The sequence below is a fragment of the Microchirus variegatus genome (genome assembly GCF_963457635.1).
Source record: "Microchirus variegatus genome assembly, chromosome: 21".
Classification (NCBI taxonomy): domain Eukaryota; kingdom Metazoa; phylum Chordata; class Actinopteri; order Pleuronectiformes; family Soleidae; genus Microchirus; species Microchirus variegatus.
The window spans coordinates 19214468-19241332 of record NC_139822.1 but is presented as its reverse complement, the minus strand read 5'-3'; the positions used below and the strand labels follow the sequence as shown (position 1 = coordinate 19241332).

Here is a 26865-nt window from a genome sequence, read left to right as displayed (position 1 = left end):
AAATCGTTATTTCTAATCTTGTCAATGTCTTGACTATATTTTCTATTCATTTTGCAACTCTTTTGATGAACAAAAGTCTGACTTTTCATCGAAAACACAAACAAATTATACAGAAGCGAGTCCACTCACTTCCACAGCTTGACCAGGTTGTCGCAGCCTCCGGAGACGAAGCGCTTGACGTAGTTTGGTTTCTGTCCTGACGGTTGGTCGATCAAACTCCCGGGAACGACGGCAGGAGCCCAGCTCACTGCGTTACAGCCGATCTGCAACCGAAACACGCGGAGAGACGGAAAACAACCGTCAACCAACAAACTTTCAAACCACTGATGCATTAAACGTGTCAACAGATTGTGGAAAAGATGCGTCGCACTCACCGTGTGTGCGTTGCTGATCTTCTTCACGTCCCACTGTTGATCGCCAGTGAACGTGAGCAGAGAAATGGCTCCGTCTGAGCTGCCGCAGGCCAAGATGAGGCCAAAGTCGTATGGACCCCAGCACACGGAGTTTACTGCACAAACATACAACACATATTCAGTATAATGTGTGTGTAAAATAAAGGCAGAACTCTTTTAAACTCTTTAAACTCGAGCATCCACCGACCTGATGACTCGTGCCCGGTGTACTCGTACATCTTGTCCCAGGTCCCGTTCTCCTCCTTCCAGACGATGACCTTGCGGTCGTAGGAGCAGGAAGCCAGGATGTTGCCGAACATGGGGTGAGCCCACGCCACCTGCCACACGGGGCCCTCGTGGCTGCGCGGTCACAGAGGAGACTCGTGTTCAGTCGCCATCACGGCGTTGTTTTTTTTTTTTAAACCTGTTTTGTGTTGTGTACGGCGGCGCGGCGTCTTACCCTCGGAGGTCTGCGACCAGGATCTGACCTCCGTTCCTGACGTCAAAGATCTTCACGGTGCGGTCGGACGAACACGTGGCGAGCCGAGTGCCGTAGTAATCCATCTGAGCGTCGTGCTGCGAAAAACACAAGAGCAACAAGACACTGACTCCTATGATCTTCAGGTTCAGACACGTCTAGTCAGTCACATTATTTTCCTCCCTTCATCAATTAGTCGTCTGATTCATAAATTGTCAAAAAAAACGTCGAGCTGTGTTTCCCAAATCTCAGATTGATGATGTTTTCAAATGTCTTGTTTCGTCCACAAACCAAAACAATTGAGTTTGAACGATTTCTTTATCAAATGGAGCAAAGAAACCAGAAAATATTCACATTTAAGAGGCTAAAAAAACCCAGAAAAATACTGTAATTATTCAATAGGAGACAAAATGTGTGACAAAACAGCATAAAACACTGCTCTGTTTAAGGAAAGTGTTGCTCATCAGAGTAAAAACATGTTTACTTGTTGATCAACTCAAAGAAATGTCAACTTATTGATGATTTCGTACGCAAACAAGTCAATCTAACTAGCTCCATATTGCACTAAGTTTGTAATATTCTTCCTTCTGACAATGTCTCATTTATTATAAATTATATTCATTTGAAGCATAACTAACTATTTTATTTACATATATTATTTACCGGTCTATTTATGCTGAGCAAATTCCTAATATAGTGTAAACTTTACCTGATGATAAACCTGGTTCTGATTGCAACCTGGACTCTTATTTTGAAAACCTAGCTAAACTATTAGCCTTACATTAACCATGTTAGCAGACTTATTTCAGCTCACATTGACAAATGATGCGGTGACGCGCGTGTACAGTTACATTCAAACAAACGCTTGTATACAACTTAACTGACACGACGCACAAAAATGTCTAAAACCGGTCAAAAATAAAGAAGAAGCTAGCGTTAGCTTAGCTTGGATGAGCTGGAACTCAACTTACGACCATGTCCTCGTGCGAGGTGTCCACGGTGTTGATGACAGAAACCTGGAAATAAACAATGAACACAACAAATCAGTATATGTTTATAAATCACAACAACTGACACCGAGAATATAAAAGATATAACTTTAATGACGAGCTCCCCTCTTTTAGCATCTGAAGCTAACGGGCTAGCGTCAGCAGGAAGGAGCGAACAAACGTCAGTAAAATCACACAAACGTTCACTGGCGATTTTTTTTAAATACACCGTTATCAGACTCACTCACCATTTCTGCGGATAAACCAAAAACTAAATCCACAAATGATTAATCCTAGTCTGTTCTGGGATGAATTGACCAGGTTCGCGGACCGGTCAGACGTGGCAACAAGTTCTGGGATGAGTCCGTCGACTAATTCTTCCGGCGGAAACATCAACGTCACAAACACATGGTTCCACCAAGCAGCGTGTGGACAAAATTGCTCATTGTAATATAATTTCTTAGATTTTAGCCTATTTTTTGACAAAATGTCACCGTTTAACGCACGCCGAATTCACGGTTACCAGTTTATCGTTGTAGTGCATTCATCCGTGTTCACACAGCTATAACTGATTTACTGTGATAATGACTACAACCTTAAAAATGTGATAATTCTCGAGCACATTCTGTTTTGCATTGCGTCGTTTTTCTACGAAATCCAAGTTATTATTATGTGTTCACGTTTATTCACAGTGGACACATACAATGTGAATTTTGCGCGTTATTAAAGTCAATTAAATAAGCATTTTCGAATGTTGGGGTATTGTTTTAGCTTATTTTTGTTTACTTGTAATCAAAATATCTTTATTAAACATAAGCCGAATTCACCATTAGAAACGTATCTTTGAAACACATGCATGATTGTGCAGAAAACTATCAACGGTTCACTGTGACAATGTCGAAAAGCTAAAATTGTATTGAATCTCAAGGAAGTTCGTCGCTTTAAATACATTCATTCACAAAAATAACGGTTTTCTCGAGTATGTTCAGTCACAATAAGTTCTAGAAATGAATGTTTAATGTATTTACAGTAGTATTATGAGTGTCCACACGGGGGCGCCACAGAGCCGCATCACTTGTCCGTCACGTCTATATTTATCTGAACTCACCCAGGATCAGGTTGCCCTCGGCGGCTACAGTGTTGCCTCCTCAGCCTTCGCCATGTTGTCTTTCTGAGTTTGTTTCACAAGTTTACTCTTTATTTATATTTACATTTATATAACAACAACAACAACAACAACAACAAGATGTCCAACGTGTCTTATCACGTCTCCAACCTGCTGGAGAAAATGACATCAACTGACAAAGACTTTCGGTGAGTGTGTGTGTGTGTGTGTTTGTGTGTGTGTGTGTGTGTGTCACAGTGAGATGACACTTTTTTTTTTTAACCCTGACTCATTCACTGACTTTATTTGTGTTATTTTACTATAAACACTTCATCAAATATAATTTTGAAAACTTTAAGGCTTAAGTTTTAAGTTTCTTTTGGAGAAAAAAGTCAAACTTTTAATTATTCTTATTTAGTTTCAGTGTTAAAACATTAAAACATTATAACATTGTAATAACATCATAAATATCCGCGTGTGTGTCTGTGTGTGTGTGTGTGTCTCTGTGTGTGTGTCTCTGTGTGTGTCTGTGTCTCTGTGTGTGTGTGTGTGTGTGTGTCCGTGTGTGTCTCTGTGTGTGTGTGTCTGTGTTTCTCTGTGTGTGTCTCTGTATGTGCCTGTGTGTGTCTCTGTGTGTCTGTGTGTGTCCCTGTGTGTGTCTCTGTGTGTGTCCTTGTGTGTGTCCCTGTGTGTGTTTGTGTGTGCCCGTGTGTCTCTGTGTGTGTGTCTCTGTGTGTGCCCGTGTGTCTCTGTGTCTGTGTGTGTGTCCCTGTGTGTCTCTGTGTGTGTCTCTGTGTCCCTGTGTGTGTCTCTGTGCGTGTCCCTGTGTGTGTCTGTGTGTCCCGTGTGCCTGTGTGTCCCCGTGTGTCCCTGTGTGTGTTTGTGTGTGCCCGTGTGTCTCTGTGTGTGTGTCTCTGTGTGTGCCCGTGTGTCTCTGTGTGTCCCTGTGTGTCTCTGTGTGTGTCTCTGTGTCCCTGTGTGTGTCTCTGTGCGTGTCCCTGTGTGTGTCTGTGTGTCCCCGTGTGCCTGTGTGTGTGTCTCTGTGTCCCTGTGTGTGTCTCTGTGTGTGTCTCTGTGTGTGTCCCTGTGTGTGTCTGTGTGTCCCCGTGTGCCTGTGTATCCCTGTGTGTCCCTGTGTGTGTCTGTGTGTCCCCGTGTGCCTGTGTGTCCCTGTGTGTCCCTGTGTGTGTCTCTGTGTGTGTCCCTGTGTGTGTCTGTGTGTCCCCGTGTGCCTGTGTATCCCCGTGTGTCTCTGTATGTGTCTCTGTGTGTATGTCTCTGTGTGTCCCTGTGTGTGTCTCTGTGTGTCCCTGTGTGTGTCTCTGTGTGTCCCTGTGTGTGTCTCTGTCCCCCCCTGTCTCTCTATGTCCCACCCTGTGTCCCCCCATGTCTCTCTATATCTCTTTATGTCCCCCCCCTGTGTGTCTCTGTATGTGTCCCCCCCATGTCTCTCTATGTCCCCCCTGTCTCTCTATGTCCCCGCCATGTCCCCCCGTGTGTCTCCAGGTTCATGGCCACCAACGACCTGATGCTGGAGCTGCAGAAGGACAGCATCAAACTGGACGAGGACAGTGAGAGGAAGGTTGTGTCCATGCTGCTCAAACTGCTGGAGGACAAGAACGGGGAGGTGCAGAACCTGGCAGTCAAGTGGTACGAGCTGACCTTTGACCTTTGACCAACAAACCTCCAAACAGAGGACGCAGCGGTCCTTTAAAAAAACAAAACGTTGTGTGTGCGTTTGATTTACAGCCTGGCGCCTCTGGTCAGTAAAGTGAAGGAGCCTCAGGTGGAGACGATGGTGGACACACTGTGCTCTAACATGGTGTCGGACAAAGAGCAGCTGAGGGACATTTCCAGCATGGGACTGAAGACGGTGATCGCTGAGCTGCCTCTGTCCTCGTCAGGTGAACGAGACGAATGAAACAAACAAACTAACCAAAAAAACTGTCCAACTAACGAGCGAACAAACCATCGAACAAATGAATGAACGATCGAGCGAGCGTGTGAACAAACGATTGAACGAATGACTGTACGAACGAACGAGCGTACGAACAAACCAACTAACGAACGAACAAACTAACTAGCGAATGAACGAACGAACAAACGCACATACACACGCATGAACTAACAAACTAACTAACTAACGAACAAATGAACGATCGAGCGAGCGTGTGAACAAACGATCGAACGAATGACTGAGCGAACGAACGAGCGTACGAACAAACTAACTAACGAACGAACAAACTAACTAGCGAATGAACGAACGAACAAACGCACATACACACGCATGAACTAACAAACTAACTAACTAACGAACAAATGAACGATCGAGCGAGCGTGTGAACAAACGATCGAACGAATGACTGTGCGAACGAACGAGCGTACGAACAAACTAACTAACGAACGAACAAACTAACTAGCGAATGAACGAACGAACAAACGCACATACACACGCATGAACTAACAAACTAACTAACTAACGAACAAATGAATGATCGAGCAAGCGTGTGAACAAACGATCGAACGAATGACTGTGCGAACGAACGAGCGTACGAACAAACTAACTAACGAACGAACAAACTAACTAGCGAATGATAGAGCGAGCGAACAAACGATCCAATGAATGTACGAATGAACAAGCGTACGAACAAACGGTCTAACGATCAAACAAACCAACAAACTAACTAACTAACAAACAAATGAACGAACGATCGAGCAAGTGAGTGAACAAACAATCAAACGAACGAGCGAACGAACAAACTAACGATCTAACAAATTAACTAACTAACGATCGAAAGAATGACCAAACTAACTAACAAATGAACGAACGAACAAACGCACGCACACGAATGAACAAACAAACTAACTAACGTACCAACGAACTAACGAACGAACAAACTAACAAACTAACTAACAAACAAATGAACGAACGATTGAGTGAGTGAGTGAACAAACGATGGAGCGAACGAACGTACGAATGAACGAGCGTACAAACAAACTAGCGATCTAACTAACTAACGAATGAACGAACGAACGAACAAACGCATGCACACACGAATGAACGAACTAACTAACAAACGTACGCACACATGAACAAACGAACAAATTAACTAATGAAGGAAGGAAGGAAGAAACAAACGAATGATCTAACGAACGAACGTACGAACGAACTCATGGTGGTTTAAGGTCATGTTGCCCTACATTAAAACAAGTATTAAAATAAGTTTGACGAGCAGAATCAAAGCTAAAAACATAATTATTCTCGTTATTGTTATTTGTTGTTGTTGTTGTCGTCTGTTGACCTTTGACCTGCGTCCAGGTTTGACGCTGACGACCTGCGTCTGTAAGAAAATCACCTCGCAGCTGATCGGCGCCATGAGCAAACAGGAGGACGTGTCCGTCCAGCTGGAGGCGCTGGACATCCTGTCGGACATGTTAGGACGGTAACGCAACACACGCGAGATCAAATTGTCTGCCGTGAAAATGATGATGGAATAGAAAGTGTTTTCCAGGTTCAGAGGTCAGAGGTCAGAGGTCATGGTCGTTGTTGTTTGTGTGTTTATTGTTCTCACCAGACTCAGCGGTGCTCTGGTCAGTTTCCACAGCTCTTTGCTCTCCAGTCTCCTCCCTCAGGTAAGAAACACTCATTTCAGGTCATTCCGAGACACTTTTCGTTTTCGAGAAGAAAGTCAGCTCACTGTCAAAGTGCATCAGGGCAACTGGATAATTTCATGAATTTCAAAAATTCATTAAAATTATTCCTTAAGAGATTTACAAATATTTTCAACAGATCATTGTTCAGGGCGATCCCGACTATTATGATGGAAAATTTCAAGTCATTCCGAGATACTTTTCGTTTTTGAGACTAAACTCAGCTCACTGAATTTCCTGAATTTCAAAAATTCCTTAAAATTATTCCTTTAGAGATTTACAAATATTTTCAACGGATCCTTGTTCAGGGCGATGCCGACTATTATGATGGAAAATTTCAAGTCATTCCGAGATACTTTTCGTTTTTGAGACTAAACTCAGCTCACTGAATTTCCTTAATTTCAAAAATTCATAAAAATTATTCCTTAAGAGATTTACAAATATTTTCAACAGATCCTTGTTCAGGGTGATGCCGACTATTGTGATGGTAAATTTCAAGTCATTCCGAGATACTTTTCGTTTTTGAGAAGAAAGTCAGCTCACTGTCAAAGTGCTTGAGAGCAAATGGATAATTTCCTTAATTTCAAAAATTCATTAAAATTATTCCTTAGGAGATTTACAAATATTTTCAACGGATCCTTGTTCAGTGTGATGTCGACTATTATGATGGTAAATTTCAAGTCATTCCGAGATACTTTTTGTTTTCGAGACTAAACTCACCTCACTGTCAAAGTGCATCAGGCCAAATAAGTTAATTTCCTGAATTTCAAAAAATCATTAAAATTCAGAAATATGTCATTTACACCTCTAGATGTCACTAAAAACACATTCATTCATCCATCCATCCAGTTGACCAGCCCCAGGATGGCGGTCAGGAAGCGCTCCATCTTGGCTCTCGGTCACCTGGTGCCGTGCTGTAGCTCCGCCCTCTTCTCCCAGCTCACCCAGCACCTGTTGACGGAGCTTGCCAAGGCTCCGCCCACATCGGTGACCAGGACGTACATCCAGTGCCTGGCGACCATCAGCCGTCAGGGCGGCCATCGAGTCGGTGAGACGACGCCTTTGTGCTGTTGATGAATCAGTGATGATGATGACGATGACGATGACGATGACGATTTACATCATAATTATTTACGTTTAAATTCACAGGCGAGCATTTAGAGAAACTGATCCCCATGGTTGTTAAATTCACCGATGTGGAGGACGACGAGCTGAGAGAGTACTGTTTCCACGCCTTTGAAGCCTTTATACGCAGGTACACACACACACACACACACACACACACACACACACACACACACACACACACACACACACACACACACACACACACACACACACACACACACACGGAAGAATGAATGAACGAACGAATGACCGACCTAACAAACTAACGAAGGAACGAATGATGAACAAGCAAATGAATGACCGAACGAACGAACGAATGAACGTACGAACGAACGAACAAACTAACATACTAACGTACTAACGAACGGACGATGAATGTGCGAACGAACGAACGAACGAACGAACGAACTATAACCAGTTCATGTCTAACAACAGCTAACGAACTAACAAACAAACAGACAAACTAACGAACGAATGAACGAACAAAAGAACGAACGATGAACTAACTAATGAACGAACGAACGAACGATGAACACACGAACAATGAACGAACAAATGAATGATGAACCAACAAACAAACGAACAAACAAACGAACTAACTAGCGAATGATGAACGAACGAAATAACGAACGTACTAACTGACGAACAAACTAACAAACTAACTAACGAACGGAATAATGAACTTACTACCTAACGAACAAACTAACGAACTAACGAATGATGAACAAACGAATGATGAACAAACGAACAAATGAACGTACTAACAAATGAACATACTAACGAACAAACTAACAAACAAAATAATGAACGTACTAACAAATGAACGTACTAACTAACGAACAAACTAACGAACTAACGAATGATGAACAAACGAACAAATGAACGAACGAACAAATGAACATACTAAAAAATGAACATACTAAGAACAAACTAACGAACGAACGAAAGGAACGTACTAACAAATGAACTTACTAACTAACGAACAAACAAACTTACTAACTAACTAACGAACAATGAACGAACAAACGAATGAACGTACTAACAAATGAACACACTAACTAACGAACAAACTAACGAACCATTTCTTTGGACCAGGTTTAGGACCAGGTTTCAGGCTCTTTAACTTGTGTATGCGTTTGGTTGATTGACAGGTGTCCAAAGGAGATGTCGCCCCACGTTGCCACGGTGACCAAGCTCTGTCTTAAGTTCATGACCTTTGACCCTAACTACAACTACGACGATCACGACGATGAAGACAGCATGGACATCGAGGACGTTTTGGACGAAGGTCAGTTTTGTCCTCGCCGCGGAGACAAAACAAACACGCCAAACGTCCTTTTTTAACGCCTTTGTCCTGGCTCCGCCCCCCAGAGTCTGACGACGAGTACAGCGACGACGACGACATGAGCTGGAAGGTGCGGCGTTCGTCCGTCAAGTGTCTGGAGGCGTTGATCGACTCTCGCCGCGACCTCCTGCTCTCCTTCTACGCCTCCGTCTGTCCGCCGCTACTCGCTCGCTTCAAGGAGCGCGAGGAGAACGTGAGGGCGGACGTGTTCGCCGCCGTCGCCGCGCTGCTCAGGCAGACGCGCGTCAGGACCGGTCACCGCGGCAACGCGTCTGAGCCGGGGACGAGCAGGGCGGAGCTAGAGGAGGAGGAGGAGGAGCCAGCGGTCGCTGCGCTCAAGAAACAGGTAGAGGAGGGGGAGGAAGAGGAGGAGGAGGAAACTGAAATCCTTCCTCCCTTCCTTCTTTCGTTCCTTCTTTTGTCCCTTCCTTCCTTTACTCCTTCCTTCCTTCTTTCCTTCCTTCTTTCGTTCCTTCCTTTGTTTGCTCCTTCCTTCCTTCTTTCGTCCCTTCCTTCCTCCATTCGTTCTTTCCTTCCTTCTTTCGTTCATTCCCTTGGTCGCTCCTTCCTTCCTTCGTTCGTTCGTTCCTTCTTTCATTCCTTCCTTTGTTTGCTCCTTCCTCCCTTCTTTCGTTCGTTCCTTTGTTTTCTCCTTCCTTCCTTCTTTCCTTCGTTCGTTCGTTCCTCCCTTCATTCTTTCCTTCCTTCTTTCGTTCATTCTCTTGTTCGCTCCTTCCTTTGTTCGTTCCTTCCTTTTTTTTTTCGTTCCTTTGTTCGCTCCTTCCTTCGTTCTTTCCTTCCTCCCTTCCTTCTTTCGTTCGTTTGTTCGCTCCTTCCTTCCTTTCCTTCTTTCCTCCCTTCCTTCTTTCGTTCCTTTGTTAGCTCCTTCCTTCGTTCTTTACTTCCTCCCTTCCTTCGCTCTTTTCTTCGTTCCTTTGTTCGTTCCTTCCTTCTTTTGTTCGTTCCTTTGTTTGCTCGTTCTTTCATTTGTTCCATCCTTCCTTCTTTCGTTCCTTCGTTCTTTTGTTCGCTCATTCTTTCGTTCGTTCCTTTGTTAGCTCCTTCCTTCGTTCTTTACTTCCTCCCTTCCTTCGCTCTTTCTTTCGTTCCTTTGTTCGTTCCTTCCTTCTTTTGTTCGTTCCTTTGTTTGTCAGTTCTTTCGTTCGTTCCTTTGTTCATTCCTTCCTTCCTTCCTTCCTTCTTTCGTTCCTTCGTTCCTTTGTTCGTTCTTTTGTTCGCTCGTTCTTTCGTCCGTTCCTTCGTTCGCTCCTTCCTTCGTTCTTTACTTCCTCCCTTCCTTCGCTCTTTCCTTCGTTCCTTTTGCTCGCTCCTTCCTTCCTCCCTTCCTTTGTTCCTTTGTTCGCTCCTTCCTTCGTTCTTTCCTCCTTCCTTCTTTCGTTCGTTCCTTTGTTCGCTCCTTCGTTCTTTACTTCCATCCTTCTGTCGTTCTTTCCTTGTTTCTTTCCTTCCTTCCTTACTTTCAAACACGTTTACACTTGAGGGAGGTGGAGAAGTTGGTGTTTTGAAAGTCTAATATTTACAAATGAAAATGTGCTAAACGTCGCTCCAGCGTTAGCATTTCACTAGAAATGTTAGAATTCAGCACTTTTACGTCACACAGTAAATCTACGTCAATCCTACGATATACGTCCACTGCATTTTTACAGCTTTGTAAACTTACTGCTCATTCTCCTGCACCAAAGTCCAGTGAAATAACCTGGGATTGTGTGTGTGTGTGTGTGTGTGTGTGTGCAGGTTCCTCTCATGGTGAAGTCTCTCCATCGTCAGATGAAGGAGAAAAACATCAGATCTCGTCACGGCTGCTTCTGTCTCCTCACTGAACTCACACACACTGTTCCTGCAGCTCTGGAGCAGCATATACCTGCTTTAATCCCAGGTTTAACACACACACACACACACACACACACACACACACACACACACACACACACACACACACGCACACGCACACACACACACACACACACAGCTCCTTATCCTTGCTTTGCTCTCCTTTATTACAAATTTTAATTTGACTTTTCTGTCATTATTTTTCCTTCCTTCCTCCCTTCGTTCTTTCCTTCGTTTGTTCTTTTGTTCCTTCCTCCGTTCCTTCTTCCGTTCCTTCCTCCCTTTGTTTGTTCGTTTGTTCTTTTGTTCAATTGTTCATCCCTTCGTTCCTTCCTTCCTCCCTTCGTTCGTTCGTTCGTTTGTTCCTTCCTCCCTTCGTTCTTTTGTTCCTTACTCCCTTCCTTCTTCCGTTCCTTCCTCCCTTCGTTCCTTCCTTCCTCCCTTCGTTCTTTCCTTCCTTCCTCCCTTCGTTCGTTCGTTCTTTCGTTCATTTGTTCCTCCCTTCGTTCCTTCCTTCCTCACTTCGTTCCTTCCTTCCTTCGTTTTGTTATTTCGTTCGTTCCGTCCTCCCTTCGTTCTTTTGTTCCTTCCTCCCTTCCTTCTTTCGTTCCTTCCTCCCTTTGTTCTTTCCTTCCTCCCTTCGTTCGTTCGTTCGCTCCTTCGTTTGTTCTTTCGTTCATTTGTTCCTTCCTTCGTTTATTCTTCCGTTCCCTCCTCCCTTTGTTCGTTCCTTTTGTCTTTCGTACGTTCCTTCCTTCCTCCCTTCCTTCCTCCCTTCCTTCTTCCGTTCCTTCCTCCCTTTGTTTGTTTGTTTGTTCTTTTGTTCATTTGTTCATCCCTTCGTTCCTTCCTTCCTCCCTTCGTTCGTTCGTTCGTTTGTTCCTTCCTCCCTTCGTTCTTTTGTTCCTTCCTCCCTTCCTTCTTCCGTTCCTTCCTCCCTTCGTTCCTTCCTTCCTCCCTTCCTTCTTCCGTTCCTTCCTCCCTTCGTTCCTTCCTTCCTCCCTTCGTTCCTTCCTTCCTCCCTTCCTTCTTCCGTTCCTTCCTCCTTTTGTTTGTTCGTTTGTTCTTTTGTTCATTTGTTCATCCCTTCGTTCCTTCCTTCCTCCCTTCGTTCGTTCGTTCGTTTGTTCCTTCCTCCCTTCGTTCTTTTGTTCCTTCCTCCCTTCCTTCTTCCGTTCCTTCCTCCCTTCGTTCCTTCCTTCCTCCCTTCGTTCTTTCCTTCCTCCCTTCGTTCGTTCGTTCTTTCGTTCATTTGTTCCTCCCTTCGTTCCTTCCTTCCTCACTTCGTTCCTTCCTTCCTTCGTTTTGTTATTTCGTTCGTTCCGTCCTCCCTTCGTTCTTTTGTTCCTTCCTCCCTTCCTTCTTTCGTTCCTTCCTCCCTTTGTTCTTTCCTTCCTCCCTTCGTTCGTTCGTTCGCTCCTTCGTTTGTTCTTTCGTTCATTTGTTCCTTCCTTCGTTTATTCTTCCGTTCCCTCCTCCCTTTGTTCGTTCCTTTGTTCTTTCGTACGTTCCTTCCTTCCTCCCTTTGTTCTTTTGTTCCTTCCTTCTTTCCTTCCTTCGTTCTTTCCTTCCATCCTCCCTCCCTTCCTTTCCTTGTCTCCTTCAGGTATGGTCTTCTCTCTCACAGACAGGTCCACGTCCTCCACCATGAGGATCGACGCTCTGTCCTTCTTCCACGTCCTCCTCCTCTCTCACCCTCCTCGAGTCTTTCAGCCTCACCTGCAGGTTCTTTCTTTTGTCCTCGTCGTCCACTTTGTCCTCAGACTCTCAGAGTGACTGCTGTGCTGCTCTCCTCAGGTGCTGCTGCCCCCGGTGGTGGCCTGTGTGGAGGACACGTTCTACAAGATCACGTCTGAGGCTCTGCTGGTCACTCAGCAGCTGGTCAGAGTCATGAGGCCTCACGAGGCCAACGCCGCCGCAGGATTCAACCCGAAACCGTTTGTCAAAGAGGTGCGAGGATTTTTATTATACTAATAATAATAATAATAATGATAATAATAATATTTCATTTATTTATAATAGTTAGAATAGAGAAAATAAGCAGAAGAACTCACTCATTGAACATTTTTTTAACAATTCTACAGCCGTGAAACCATAATAAATCCAGACGGCCTGATTATCACAATGCAATTCATTCTATTACTTACTATCGCCACTAGGTGGTGCCAGGGCCGTTTCTAGCTGTTTGGGGGCCATATGCGAGATACTATTTTGGGGGCCCCTACTTTTTCATATATTCTGTGATGATGCAGCAGTTTGTACATTTTATATATTTTATACATCACAAATGCAACAGATACAATATGTTCTTGAAAAATGTTTAATATAAACTTTAAGCTAGCATAACAAGGGGACATAACAAGGTGGCATAACAAGGTGGCATAACAAGGTAGCATAACAAGGTGGGATAAAAAGGTGGCATAACAAGGTGGCATAACAAGGTGGCATAAAAAGGAAGCATAACAAGGTAGCATAACAAGGTGGCATAACAAGGTGGCATGACAAGGTGGCATAACAAGGTGGCATGACAAGGTGGCATGACAAGGTAGCATAACAAAGTGGCATAACAACGTAGCATAACAAGGTAGCATAACAAGGTGGCATAACAAGGTGGCATGACAAGGTGGCATGACAAGGTAGCATAACAAGGTGGCATAACAAGGTGGCATAACAATGTAGCATAACAAGGTGGCATAACAAGGTGGCATAACAAGGTGGCATAACAAGGTAGCATAACAAGGTGGCATAACAAGGTTGCATAACAACGTAGCATAACAAGGTGGCATTACAAGGTGGCATAACAAGGTAGCATAACAAGGTGGCATAAGAAGGTAGCATAACAAGGTGGCATAAGAAGGTGGCATAACAAGGTGGCATAACAAGGTGGCATAACAACGTAGCATAACAAGGTGGCATAACAAGGTAGCATAACAAGGTGGCATAACAAGGTGGCATAACAAGGTGGCATAAGGTAAGAAAAAGGTCCTCAGTAATTGCGTCTTTTTCAGGTGTTCTCTGTCACGCTGAAGAAGCTCAAAGCGACCGACATCGACCAGGAAGTGAAAGAGCGGGCCATTTCCTGCATGGGTCACATGGTGTGTCACCTCGGCGACCACCTGGGGGCGGAGCTGCCGGGCGTGTTGGCGATCTTTCTGGAGAGGCTGAAGAACGAGATCACGAGGCTGGCGGCCGTGCGGACGCTCACGCTCGTCGCCGCCTCTCCGATAAAGGTTCGCTTCAGTTTTTTTGAGATTTGATTTATTAATTTTAGCCGCGTTGTTGACCTTTACCTCTCCGCCGTCCACCAGGTGGACATGTCGTCCATCCTGCCCGAGGCTCTGTCCGTGCTGGGCTCGTTCCTGAGGAAGAACCAGCGAGCGCTGAAGCTCGGCTCGCTGGCCTGTCTGACCACGCTGGTCGCTCATCACGCCGCCAGCATCAAACCCGCGGCGCTGGAACCCGTGACGAGCGAACTCCCCCCGCTGGTGGACGAGGGCGACATGCACGTGTCTCAGGTCTGAGTCGGGTTTGTGGGTAATTCAAACATCAACTTTATAGAAAGGTTCTACCTGGAACCAAAAAGGGTTCTCCTATGAGGACAAGCTGAAGAACCTTATATGGTTCTACTAAGCACTTTTATATCTATGAGTGTACACTCTTAGAAATAAGGGTTCCAAAATGGTTCTTCTACAAGAGCTGAGGTTCTACCTGGAACCATTTTCTTCTGAAAAACCTTTTCTTCAGGATTTAAAAGTGGTTTTAAAGGGTTCTCTGGCTCAAAATGGTTCTTACTGGAACCATTAGTGTTACCAAGAACCCTTGAAAAACCCTTTCTTCGGGAAATACCATTAGAACACTGGAAATGCTAGTGTAAATGCTAGTGTAATGCTAGCATGAATGCTAGTGTGATGCTAGTGTAAATGCTAGTATAAATGCTAGTGTAAATGCTAGTGTGATGCTTGTGTAAATGCTAGTGTAAATGCTAGTGTAATGCTAGTATAAATTCTAGTGTCAATGCTAGTGTAAATGCTAGTGTAAATGTTAGTGTAAAAGCTAGTGTAATACTAGTGTAAATGCTATTGTAAATGCTATTGTAAATGCTAGTGTAAATGCAAGTGTAAATTCTAGTGTAATGCTAGTGTAAATGCTAGTGTAAATGCTAGTGTAAATTCTAGTGTAATGCTAGTATAAATGCTAGTGTCAATGCTAGTGTCAATGCTAGTGTAATGCTAGTGTAAATTCTAGTGTAATGCTAGTGTAAATGCTAGTGTAATGCTAGCGTAAATGCTAGCGTAAATGCTAGTGTAAATGGTAAATACCATGTTTGTGCACAGGTGTCCATCTCCCTGCTGACCTGCATGACCTCGGCCTTCCCCTCCTCTCTGGCTAAGATGAGCGCGTCGGTGCTGCCCGGCGTCTTCAGACTGGTGCACTCTCCCCTCCTGCAGGGCGGCGCTCTCGCTGCCATCCTGGACCTGGTGAAGGCGCTGGTTCTGTCCAAGACCAGCAACACGGGCTACAGGTGGGACAGCGACAGAGTTCACTGTTGTTTTACTGTTGGTGGGAAAAGAGTTTGGGGTTTTTACGCCGCGATTATTGTTCATAATAATAACAATAATAATAATAATAAGTGGTTGCTAATGTTTTTCCTTGTTGTTGTTTTAACGCTGATTTGAGTCTTTCCCCTCAGGCTCGTAAACATCTTTCTTCTGAACATGTGACATGGAAGCCTTTCCAAAAACCACAGCGCGGCTGATTAGAAACTATTAGGAACGATTAGAAAGTGATTTTACGAGTCGGTAAAGCAGTAAAACAGCTGTTGTGATCGCAGACGCTCGTAAATCAAGGCTGTGATGTAAGAAATTGATATGCAGCAAAGCACAAATCGATCCTTGGAGCTGGAATAGACCACGTTTTTTGGCTTTGACTTCATCAGGACTGTGTTTAAACTGATGATAAAAGATCATTTATATGTGTCCATTATACGTTATTCTCTTGGGCTTTTCGTGTTGTTCTGTCTCCAAAACACTGCAGATGTTGAAATGTTGACCCAACATCTCCAACATCAACATAATGGCGACCAAACAGGAACAGAAGTTTGTTCATTTCACTTTAGAGAGTAAATTCACCAAAATAAAAGAGTCTATTGACTTTTTTGGGCTGTTTTGGGAAGTATTTTCAACTCTCTAACAAATCCATGGAATTCTTTCAAATTTGGTAGAAATGTTCAGTTTGACTCGCCAGCGATCTGGTTTAAATTTCATGGCTGAAGGTCAAAGTTCAAGGTCAGTGTGACCTCACAAACACGTGACCTGGATAAATCTCACCACATTTCTGTTTCCTTGTGATCAAGGAAGAATTTCTCGGTAAAACCTTCAGGGAATCCTTTCAAATTTGGTACAAACGTTCAATGGGTCTCAACGGTGATCTGGTTCAAATTTGGTGGTCAGAGGTCAAAGTTTAACGTCGCTGCCGCCCAGCAAAACCCGTTCAAGAACCCTTGAAAAAAACAAACCTTAAACCAATGGTTCCAGGAAGAAACATTTTGATCCAGAGAACCCCTTTCCTGAATAAAGGGTTTTAAATGGGCTCCAGGTGGAACCTTTATAAAAAAGGTTCCACCTGGAGCCAAAAAGGGTTCTCCTATGAGGACAAGTCGAAGGTTCTACTTAGCACTTTTATTTCTAAGAGTGTACCGTTGTTGATTTAAATCTCTGATGATTTTATGACGTGATATAACACATTCCTGACATCACGTACCTGTAGCTGCTCAGATTTGGTGACCACAGGTTGTTATCCCAGCTGTTGTGTTGTTGTTTGGAGCAGCCATGTTATTTCAATCCCTCTGTTCTCCTGCAGTCAGCTGCTGAAGTCGCTCACGGAGCCGTTTCACAGATCTCAGTCGTCGATGGACGGCGTCCTCGTCCACAGACAGTCGTATCACTCTGTGGCTCGTTGTGTTGCTGCTCTGGCTTCAGCTTGTCCCAAAGAGACGCCGGGCACCGTCTCCAGCCTCATCCAGGAGGTTTGTGGAAAACTGGACCGGAAAAATGACACGAAAATGAGTTTATTATTTTTACTATTGTTGTTCCCAAATGTTTACTATTTTTTCAAACTCGAGGTACAGATTCCTAACTTTTTCATATAGTCTGTGATGATGCAGCAGTTTGTTACATTCACACATGCAACAGATACAGTATGTTCTTGAAAAATGTTTAATATAAACTTTAAGCTAGCATAACAAGGGGCCATAACAAGGTGGCATAACAAGGTGGCATAACAAGGAGGCATAACAACGTAGCATAACAAGGTGGCATAACAAGGTGGCATAACAAGGAGGCATAACAAGGTGGCATAACAAGGTGGCATAACAAGGTGGCATAACAAGGAGGCATAACGAGGTGGCATAACGAGGTGGCATAACGAGGTGGCATAACAAGGTAGCATAACAAGGTGGCATAACAAGGTGGCATAACAAGGAGGCATAACGAGGTAGCATAACGAGGTGGCATAACGAGGTGGCATAACGAGGTGGCATAACGAGGTGGCATAACAAGGTGGCATAACAAATAAAGACAGCTACTTTTAATTCTGAAAAAAATAAAAAAATAAAAAATGGGTCTGAACTTGCAGTTTGGGGGCCCCCTGGTGGCTGCGGGGCCCTATGCAGCTGCATAGTCCGTATATAGCAAGAAACGGCTCTGCATTGCGTGCTCCTGCAGCCCAGAGGTCACACAACAGCAGAAACTGCCTAATATGAACCAAGGGGAAAGGGGACATATCGCCACCTAGTGTTCGAGGTGGACGCACTTATTCAATAAGTCGTACCGAGCGTCTCCTCTCGATTTCCGTCCTCGTCCTCAGGTGAAGAACCCCGGCTCTCCGGAGTCGGCTCGTGTCCTGGCTCTGTTGTGTCTCGGGGAGGTTGGGAGGAGCGGCAGCCTGGGAGGAAGTAAGGAGGTGCAGGGCGTCATCCTGGAGGCCGTCACCTCCACCAGCGAGGAGGTAAGACACCGTCGATACCAACAAAACCTTCTCCCTGGAACGGGCCGAGGTGCGAGACGAGGTGTTTGTTTGTTTGTTTGTGATTCCAGGTGAAGACGGCGGCGTCCTGCGCGTTGGGCAGCATGGCGGTGGGCAGTCTGAGCGACTACCTGCCCTTCCTGCTCAAGGAGATCTGCAGCCAGCCGCGCAGACAGTACCTGCTTCTGCACTCCCTCAAAGACGTCATCAGGTGTGGGCAGAGGCATTTCTAGAGTCTGTAGGGGCCCTAAGCAAAAACTCCCATGGGGCCCTTCCTTCCATTATGTTACAAATAATCTGACACAACGAAAAATGTCAACTTCGCTTTCCCAGTTACGATCTCCAACCTCCGGTGTAAATGTAAGGCGTTATTAGTCCCTGGATCCCGGCAGAGTCTGGTAGTTTTGCTAGTTTTGTTCCCTTTGTCTCGCTTGTTTTCAACTTATTACTACCGCCCCCATGTGGCCAAACATCCTACTGCAGTTTTTACCACTTTCCCACCGGTGTGAAAACTCTAGCTAGCACACTCTAGCTAGCATACACGTATACAAGGCCATTGCCGTTTAGCCGCAGAGTCTGCACCTTTGCTAGCATAACGCTAAGACGCTCATTGTTGTTTTCTTGGAGTGAGACGTATTTTTCCATGAACGTTATTTATCTCACCTTTTCTCGGCGAATACTTTGCGTCTCTCTCTCTGGCTCCCCCTAGTGCCTGTCCAGCGTCGAGTCTCTCGTCCCACGTGGAGTCGATCTGGGCGTTGCTGATCCAGAACTGCGAGTGTCCGGAGGAGGGAACCAGGAACCTGGTGGCTGAATGTTTGGGGAAACTGACCCTGGTCGACCCCGCGCTGCTGCTACCGCGACTGAAACAGCAGCTAAAGGCTGGTACGAATGGGCTTATTATCAAACAGCCACCAGGGGGCGATCCAAAAGAACTCTGGTTGAATGGAAGTTTTTTGAGAAAATTAGCTTATTATGTTAGCGCTGCCCCCTGGTGGCCGTTGAACATATTTTCACCTCTTATGTTGCTTCAGGAAGAACCCGGAAGATTACGACCATGTTTTTTTTCTGATATACGTTTGTAAATTGGAACGTAATTTACACGAGGAAAAAAAGCTTTACCGGAGTTTTTAAATCAAATGAGAAGCACTGCCCCCTGGTGGCTATGTGGTGAAACACAGGTTTTTTCTGTTTCCAGGTTCTCCTTTGACTCGCAGCACAGTGGTCACGGCCGTCAAGTTCACGATTGTCGATCATCCTGCTCCTGTAGATGGACTGCTCAAGGACTGTATAGGTGAAACACACACACACACACACACACACACACACACACACACACACACTCTTGTACTTGCTGCATACTGAGGACCAGCATCGATTGTTTATTTTTTTGGTTGAAAATTTGACAAACACGTCATACTATACTGTCGTCCAAAATTTGAAAAAAAAAATTGACAAAACATTTTTGGTCCAAAATTTGACAAAAAAATGTTGGTCCAAAATTTGACAAAAGAATTTGACAAAAGAATTTGACAAAAGAATTTGACAAAAGAATTTGACAAAAGAATTTGACAAAAGAATTTGACAAAAAATGTTGGTCCAAAATTTGACAAAAAAAATTTGGTCCAAAATTTGACAAAAAAAATTTGGTCCAAAATTTGACAAAAAAAATTTGGTCCAAAATTTGACAAAAAAATTGTGGTCCAAAATTTGACAAAAAAAATTTGGTCCAATATTTGACAAAAAAAAATTTGACAAAAAAATGTTGGTCCAAAATTTGGAAAAAAAATTGACAAAAAAAATTCTGGTCCAAAATTTGACAAAAGAATTTGACAAAAAATGTTGGTCCAAAATTTTGACAAAAAATTTTGACAAAAAATTTTGACAAAAGAATTTGACAAAAGAATTTGACAAAAGAATTTGACAAAAGAATTTGACAAAAGAATTTGACAAAAAAAATTTGGTCCAAAATTTGACAAAAAAAATTTGGTCCAAAATTTGACAAAAAAATTGTGGTCCAAAATTTGACAAAAAAAATTTGGTCCAAAATTTGACAAAAAAAATTTGGTCCAAAATTTGACAAAAAAAATTTGGTCCAAAATTTGACAAAAAAAATTTGGTCCAAAATTTGACAAAAGAATTTGACAAAAAATGTTGGTCTAAAATTTGACAAAAAATGTTGGTCCAAAATTTTCACAAAAAATTTTGGTCCAAAATTTGACAAAAACAATTTGGTCAAAAATTTGACAAAAACAATTTGGTCCAAAATTTGACAAAAAAATGTTGGTCCAAAATTTGGAAAAAAAATTGACAAAAAAAATTCTGGTCCAAAATTTGACAAAAAAAATTTGACAAAAAAAATTTGACAAAAAAAATTTGACAAAAAAAATTTGACAAAAAAATCTTGGTCCAAAATTTGAGAAAAAAAATTGACAAAAAAAATTTTGGTCCAAAATTTGACAAAAAAAATCTTGGTCCAAAATTTGACAAAAAAAATTTTACCCAACATTTGACAAAATTTCATACTATACTATGTCGTCCAAAATGAGATTATTTTTTTTTGACAAATTGAGTATACCATAGTTCAGTTGATAAAAACGTTATTAATAAACTGATCAGAGAAACAAAGCAAAGAGCGCGATGAAAATTTACTGAAAACAAAAGGAATAAAAAAATCACTCTAAATGTAGAGAAATAACTTGGCTCTGAAGAATCAGTCCCAGAGGAGGAAAACGAAAAGGCTACTAAAAGACGAACAAAAACTGCTAAAAAAAGGACCTGAGATTAACTATGAAACTTTAAATCACAAAAGGATCAAGACAGAAAAGAAAATGGCTGTGAAAGTGAATCTACAGCTGAGGCACGAAACTAAAAATCACTCAATTTGACGAATAAAATACTTACTTACTTTTGAAAAACCACTGAGGCTGTGGACGTGGAAACAGAATCACGTGATCGGACGAAGACAAAGAAGAAAACACAGATTATTGAAGCACATGAGGTCATGAGAACCAGGTGGAGGCAGTCGGTAATCAATCAGGTCAAGTGCTCTGAAAGCAGAGGAGAGCGAGTCTTTCAAAATAAAACAGGAAATGACAAAACGAGACAAAACGACTAAAGTCATGATATTGATTGCAGGGTATCTGCAGGGTCCTAAAAGGCCTTAAAATGTCTTAAATTCTCCTAAAATCTCATAAAAGGTCTTAAAAACAATTTTGAAAGGTCTTAAAAATCTATTAACGTGACTTTTATTTTTACGTTACGTTAGTTTCTATTTCTGAGGATGCGATAACAACAATAACTACAACACGGTACTAAAGTAGGTCACCTGTGCCGCCTGGTGACAATGTATCGAGCACCACTAGCTAGCGTGCTGTGCGCGCGCCGCGGTGTGTTACAGCTTAGCTTAGCATAGCAGCGGAGAAAACTTAACGTAAGCCCACAGCTAAGCCGAATTACAAGTTCAACGATTTGTGGCTCCAATTCTCCTTCATGTCTTTTGTACTTTTTTGCCAGTATGGATCTGAAATGGGTCTTAAATTGTATTCATTATGGTCTTAAAAACGTCTTAAAAAGTCTTAAATTTGACTTGTGGAAACCGGCCTGACGCTGAGTGATGGACCATCTCCGTCTCTCTCTCTCTGACAGGTGAGTTCTTAAAGACCCTTCAGGACGGAGACATGAACGTACGCCGCGTGGCCTTGGTCATGTTTAACTCTGCCGCTCACAACAAGCCGTCGCTGATCCGAGGTCTGCTGGTGAAGGTCCTGCCTCACCTGTACAGAGAGACGCAGATCAGGAAGGACCTGATCAGAGAGGTGTGTTCCCTCTCAACACGGTTCTCTTTAACCTCTTTGAGATCATCATGCAATATTTCTGTGGGATTTTAGAGGACGATACGTCAGTTTGAGTCGGTCATGAAACTGGGTCATGAAAAACGGACTGGAATGCAAGACCCCACTGGCAGGGAAGGCAGTATATATATATATATAGATATAAATATGTATATATACACATATACATATTTATATATATATACGTATATATACGTATATATGTATATATATACATATATATACATGTATATATATGTATATATACAAGACAAAGTCTGTCGTGAAAAACGGACTGAAATGCAAGACCCCACTGGCAGGGAAGGCAGTATATATATATATAGATTTATATATGTATGTATATATACCTATATATACATACATATATACGTATATATATATACATATATAAACGTATATATATACATATATATACACATATATGTATATATGTATACATGTATATACGTATATATATACATATATATGTATATATGTATACATGTATATACATATATATATGTATATATACAGTGATATATATACAGACAGGGGAAAAGACAATTGGGCACAGGAAACAGGAAAACAGGAAGTGAAGCTACCGAACGAGACACAAAATAAAATAAGAAGACACAGCTCGACCTGCAGAGCTGAATGTGACAGATTTCAGTTCAGCTAAATTTTATTTGCATAAAATCAGGAACAGAAAGAACCCTCTGACATGTGCAGCATCTGCCTAGACAGGTTGTGGTGAAAGGAGAAACGTGGCACAGACAGAACGTGGGGGGGTTACGTTTTTCTCGCTTGATGAGATCACGTTCTCCTCGTTCAGCGATTGCATCTGTTTATTAATTATAAATGATTCCTGTATTACATCTGCGATGTTCCTCAGGTGGAGATGGGTCCGTTCAAACACACGGTGGACGACGGTCTGGACGTGCGTAAAGCGGCGTTCGAGTGCATGTACACGCTGCTGGACAGCTGCCTGGACGGACTGGACGTGCTGGACTTCCTGGATCACGTCGAGGAAGGACTCAAGGATCATTATGACATCAGAGTGAGTGGAACAAAGACACAGATCTCAGACCCCTGAACATCCCATATTTAACATCTGTCCGATGTTCCTCAATCGAGACAAGTTCATGTTAGTCAGCTCAGTCCTGAAGACGACTGAGAACCTTCTCAGATGTTTGTTTTCTCACAGTCTACACTCTTAGAAATAAAAGTCCTCAGTAGAACCATATAAAGTTCTTCGGCTTGTCCTCATAGGAGAACCCTTTTTGGCTCCAGGTAGAACCTTTTTATATAGGTTCCACCAAGAACCCTTTAAAACCCTTTTCATGAAAGGGGGTTTAAAGGGTTCTCTGGATCTACTGGAACCATTAGTGTCACCATGAACCCTTGAAAACTCTTTCTTCGGGAAATGGTTTTTCAGAAGCTAATGGTTCCAGGTAGAACCTCAGCCCTCGTAGAAGGACCCTTTTGGAACCCTGAAAAGTGCTAAGTGGAACCATATAAGATTCATCAGCTTGGAGAATCCTTTTTGGCTCCAGGTAGAACCTTTTTATAAAGGTTCCACCGAGAACCCTTTTGAAGGCTTCCACCAAGAACCCTTTTAAAACCCTTTATTCTGGAAAGGGGTTTTAAAGGGTTCTCTGGATCAAAATGGTTCTTACTGGAACCATTAGTGTTACCAAGAAACCTTTAAAAACCCTTTCTTCGGGAAAGGGTTTTTCAGAAGCTAATGGTTCCAGGTAGAACCTCAGCCCTTGTAGAAGGACCCTTTTGGAACCCTGATTTCTAAGAGTGTATACACCTAGAAATAAAAGCGCTAAGTGGAACCATATAAGATTCATCAGCTTGGAGAATCCTTTTTGGCTCCAGGTAGAACCTTTTTATAAAGGTTCCACCGAGAACCCTTTTGAAGGCTTCCACCAAGAACCCTTTTAAAACCCTTTATTCTGGAAAGGGGTTTTAAAGGGTTCTCTGGCTCAAAATAGTTCTTACTGGAACATTAGTGTTACCAAGAACCCTTTAAAAACCAGAAGCAAATGGTTCCAAGTAGAACCTCAGCGTTTGTAGAAGGACCCTTGTGGAACCCTTATTTCTGAGAGTGTACCAGGCTAAATGTTGCATACAGGAGCTTTAACTGTGTGTGTTTGTGCAGATGTTGACGTTCCTGATGTTGGCCAGACTCGTCTCTCTGTGTCCTGCTGCTGTTCTTCAGAGACTCGACCGACTGGTGGAACCTCTCAAAGCGACCTGCACCAGCAAGGTACGGAGTCTCTTTCCAGAAGAAAGAGTTTTTCCAAGGGTTCTTGGTAACACTAATGGTTCCAGTAGATCCAGAGAACCCTTTAAAACCCCTTTCCCGAATAAAGGATTTTAAAAGGATCCTTGTTGGAACCCTCCAAAAGGGTTCCAGGTGGAAAGGTTCTACCTGGAGCCAAAAAGGACAAGCCGAAGAACCTTATATGGTTCTACTTAGCACTTTCTAAGAGTGTACTCACCACTAGGGTTGCAAAATTCCAGGAAACTTTTCCATGGGAATTCCATAATATTTGGCTAAAACGATCCGATTTGATGCAAACACAGTTGAACATTAATCAATTACAGGCACATAGAACACTATTAACTGCAGGGCTATATGTATAGTTATACATTTATCTATATATATATATATATGTGACACAACAAGAATGTTCATATTTGTATATACATTTCCAGTTAATTCTCATTAATTCCCGTAAATGCCCATAATGGAACCCTAAACTCACACACTGAACTCCCGCCTCCGCCTCCTGCAGGTGAAGGCCGGCTCGGTGAAGCAGGAGTTTGAGAAGCAGGAGGAGCTGCGGCGCTCGGCCATGCGCGCCGTCGCCGCCCTGCTGGCCGCGCCCGAGGTGGCGCGCAGCCCCGGCATGGCCGACTTCGCCAACCAGATCAGGGGCAACGCCGAGATGGCGTCCATTTACCAGAGCGTGCAGGGGGGGGAGGGGCACTGCGAGAGCATGGACACGAGCTAAACACTCCGGACGACTTTATTATTTATCTACGGGATAAAAGATACAGTCGATAAAATGTACGTAATTTACAACACTGGGTTTTTAGTGTGAATTTCCACTCAGGTTTAAAGGGATCGTACAGGTTTTTGAAGCGTGGTTGTACGAGATAGGTGGGGTTTATATACTACTGTTGTGTATACTGCAGTAGTATCGTATAATAGTATTCATTATATAGTGTAGTAATTTGGTATTTTCAATAGAGTTAGTGAGTTGTAATTGAATAAAATCTGCATTTTCCTTAATGTTGTTTCTTGTGTGTTTGTCTGCTGCAAAATTTACACCAAAGCAATACAATTTACTGCTATTATTTATTATTTGATAATAAATGCCCACTCCTGTTTTCGCCTCTTGATAAAATCTAAATCTGCTGAAGTCTCACTGCGAGACAGGCTTTTCTTGCTGTTTGCTGGTCACGCTTCCAAACCAAAGTCCATCACACAGATGTTGTTGATCCACCGCTGCCCTCCATCGCCAAGTTCTAATGTCTTATTTTGTGACTTCAAATGTTTGGATCGAGCTCAGAGACACAAACTGACCACCCGTGTCTCACTATTTGGCAAGGTTCCAGTTCCCCGTTGATGATGGATTCATGCTGTTTTTCCCCTGTCATGCATGATAAAAAAAAAACAGCGTTCGTACCCTCTCCAGTGGTACGCCCTCTTGTCTTTCCTGTCCTTTCTATGCCCCACGTTTCCTTTCACCCCAACCTGTCTAGGCAGACGGCCGCACACGTCTTTGAGTCTGGTTCCGTCACAGAGTTTGTTCCATCACGGTACGGTACAGTTTGGAATGGGTCCGGCGTCACGTCAAGCTCTGTACGAGAACAGACTGGCGGCGTTTGCCTCGACTTTCGTGGGATTATTTACACCGATCGCAAAGGAGTGACGTTTTTTTACTGACGCACCCAATCAGCTGACTGTCGTGGGTGGAGCGTACCATTTTACTCCGCTGCCAAAGAAAGGAACAGTTTGGGCCGGTTAATTTGCTCCTATTCCAAACGGAAATGGCAAAAAAGGACTATAACCCATATGGGACCCACATGTTGGCTTGGTAATGATTTATCATCAGGTTGTTCATTTGGTGCTTTAATAACTAATTAAGAATTATATGATGAGTTATTACGCATATGGTCTCACTATTTGGCAAGATTCCAGTTCCAGTTTTCCCTGTCATGCACGGCCAGGCTTGTTGACCGTCGCATAGAGAGAATCCTCTGTGGCTCCTGATGGTTGAACGTAGCTTGTGTTCTCGTGGAACCTCACAGTGGAGTATTCACAGGCGTGAGCATCATCATCAGCAGCATCAGCAGGGCCGGAGGCTCTGGGTCTGAGGGCCACAGCTTGGTCGCCGGCTCCACTGCAGCCATTTTTAAACTGGACGGTGGCGTAATACAGCGACGTTGCGTCACTCGGATCTTCTGCTGCTGGTGTGTGGAGGCGATGCTGCATCTGCTCGCTCACGGGATCCTTTCAAGAGAGGAACGACAAAAACAGACAAATCCAGTCAAGACGTGTAAATATTGGCATTTGTAGTCGTTTGGTGTTCCGGGCAAATTAGGAAATGGACTTGTGTTTGTATCACAGGCGTAAATGTGTGTATTTATACACAAAGTACCTGTCTGTGCTGCTCTGCTGCTGCTGCTGCTTTGTTTCGTCTTCTCACTGGATGTGAAAGTCGTCACAGGAAGTCAAGAAAAAAAAAAAAAAAAAAGGTGAGAAAAAAGTCGAGATTCACATCAACAGATGATGTTTCGTGAGTTTAGGTGAAATAAAAATGTGTTTTATACGTTTGCAGACGGAGATCAGAACGATCGAGAGCAGCAGCGCGAAGACGGCGACGATCGCAGGGAGGAGGATGAGGACGACCTTTTTAACTTCAAGGGTTTGTGATGGAGGAGCTGTAACACGGCAACAAGACACACAATCATCATCATCATCACCGTCATCATCATCATCATCACCATCACCATCATCATCATCATCATCATCATCACCATCATAAAGGG

The 26865-nt window shown here is 43.3% G+C and overlaps 2 protein-coding genes across 2 annotated transcripts in view; one reads left to right on the top strand and one right to left on the bottom strand.

The window, feature by feature from the left end:
* The window catches only part of sec13 (SEC13 homolog, nuclear pore and COPII coat complex component), a 6043-nt gene extending 3802 nt beyond the window's left edge, over positions 1-2241 (bottom strand). The window contains exons 1-6 of the mRNA XM_083907700.1: positions 2108-2241; positions 1842-1886; positions 853-968; positions 601-752; positions 375-508; positions 130-263 (exon numbers count right to left, since the gene is read on the bottom strand). Coding sequence (XP_083763826.1) covers positions 130-263; positions 375-508; positions 601-752; positions 853-968; positions 1842-1886; positions 2108-2110 — 584 coding nt within the window. The 5' untranslated portion in view covers positions 2111-2241. The remainder of the gene's footprint in view (positions 1-129; positions 264-374; positions 509-600; positions 753-852; positions 969-1841; positions 1887-2107) is intronic.
* Positions 2242-2991: 750 nt separating this feature from the next.
* Positions 2992-25092, top strand: cand2 (cullin-associated and neddylation-dissociated 2 (putative)). The gene is made up of 24 exons (XM_083907681.1): positions 2992-3173; positions 4471-4614; positions 4714-4868; positions 6284-6407; positions 6540-6597; positions 7465-7663; positions 7765-7870; positions 8895-9031; positions 9115-9434; positions 10844-10985; positions 12546-12664; positions 12737-12889; positions 13948-14169; positions 14248-14454; positions 15274-15461; positions 16799-16964; positions 17804-17944; positions 18034-18173; positions 18672-18847; positions 19161-19256; positions 21611-21780; positions 22688-22852; positions 23963-24070; positions 24603-25092. Exons 1-24 carry the CDS (start codon positions 3106-3108, stop codon positions 24819-24821), a joined length of 3723 nt encoding a protein of 1240 aa, XP_083763807.1. The 5' UTR covers positions 2992-3105; the 3' UTR covers positions 24822-25092.
* Positions 25093-26865: the final 1773 nt, after the last annotated feature.

Bases quoted from the DNA above. Each gene is read 5' to 3' on its own strand.
- cand2 (XM_083907681.1), top strand. From the start codon at position 3,106: ATGTCCAACGTGTCTTATCACGTCTCCAACCTGCTGGAGAAAATGACA. The intron at 18,848-19,160 runs GTACGAATGGGC...TTCTGTTTCCAG, and splicing joins GAAACAGCAGCTAAAGGCTG to GTTCTCCTTTGACTCGCAGC. The intron at 24,071-24,602 runs GTACGGAGTCTC...CGCCTCCTGCAG, and splicing joins AAGCGACCTGCACCAGCAAG to GTGAAGGCCGGCTCGGTGAA.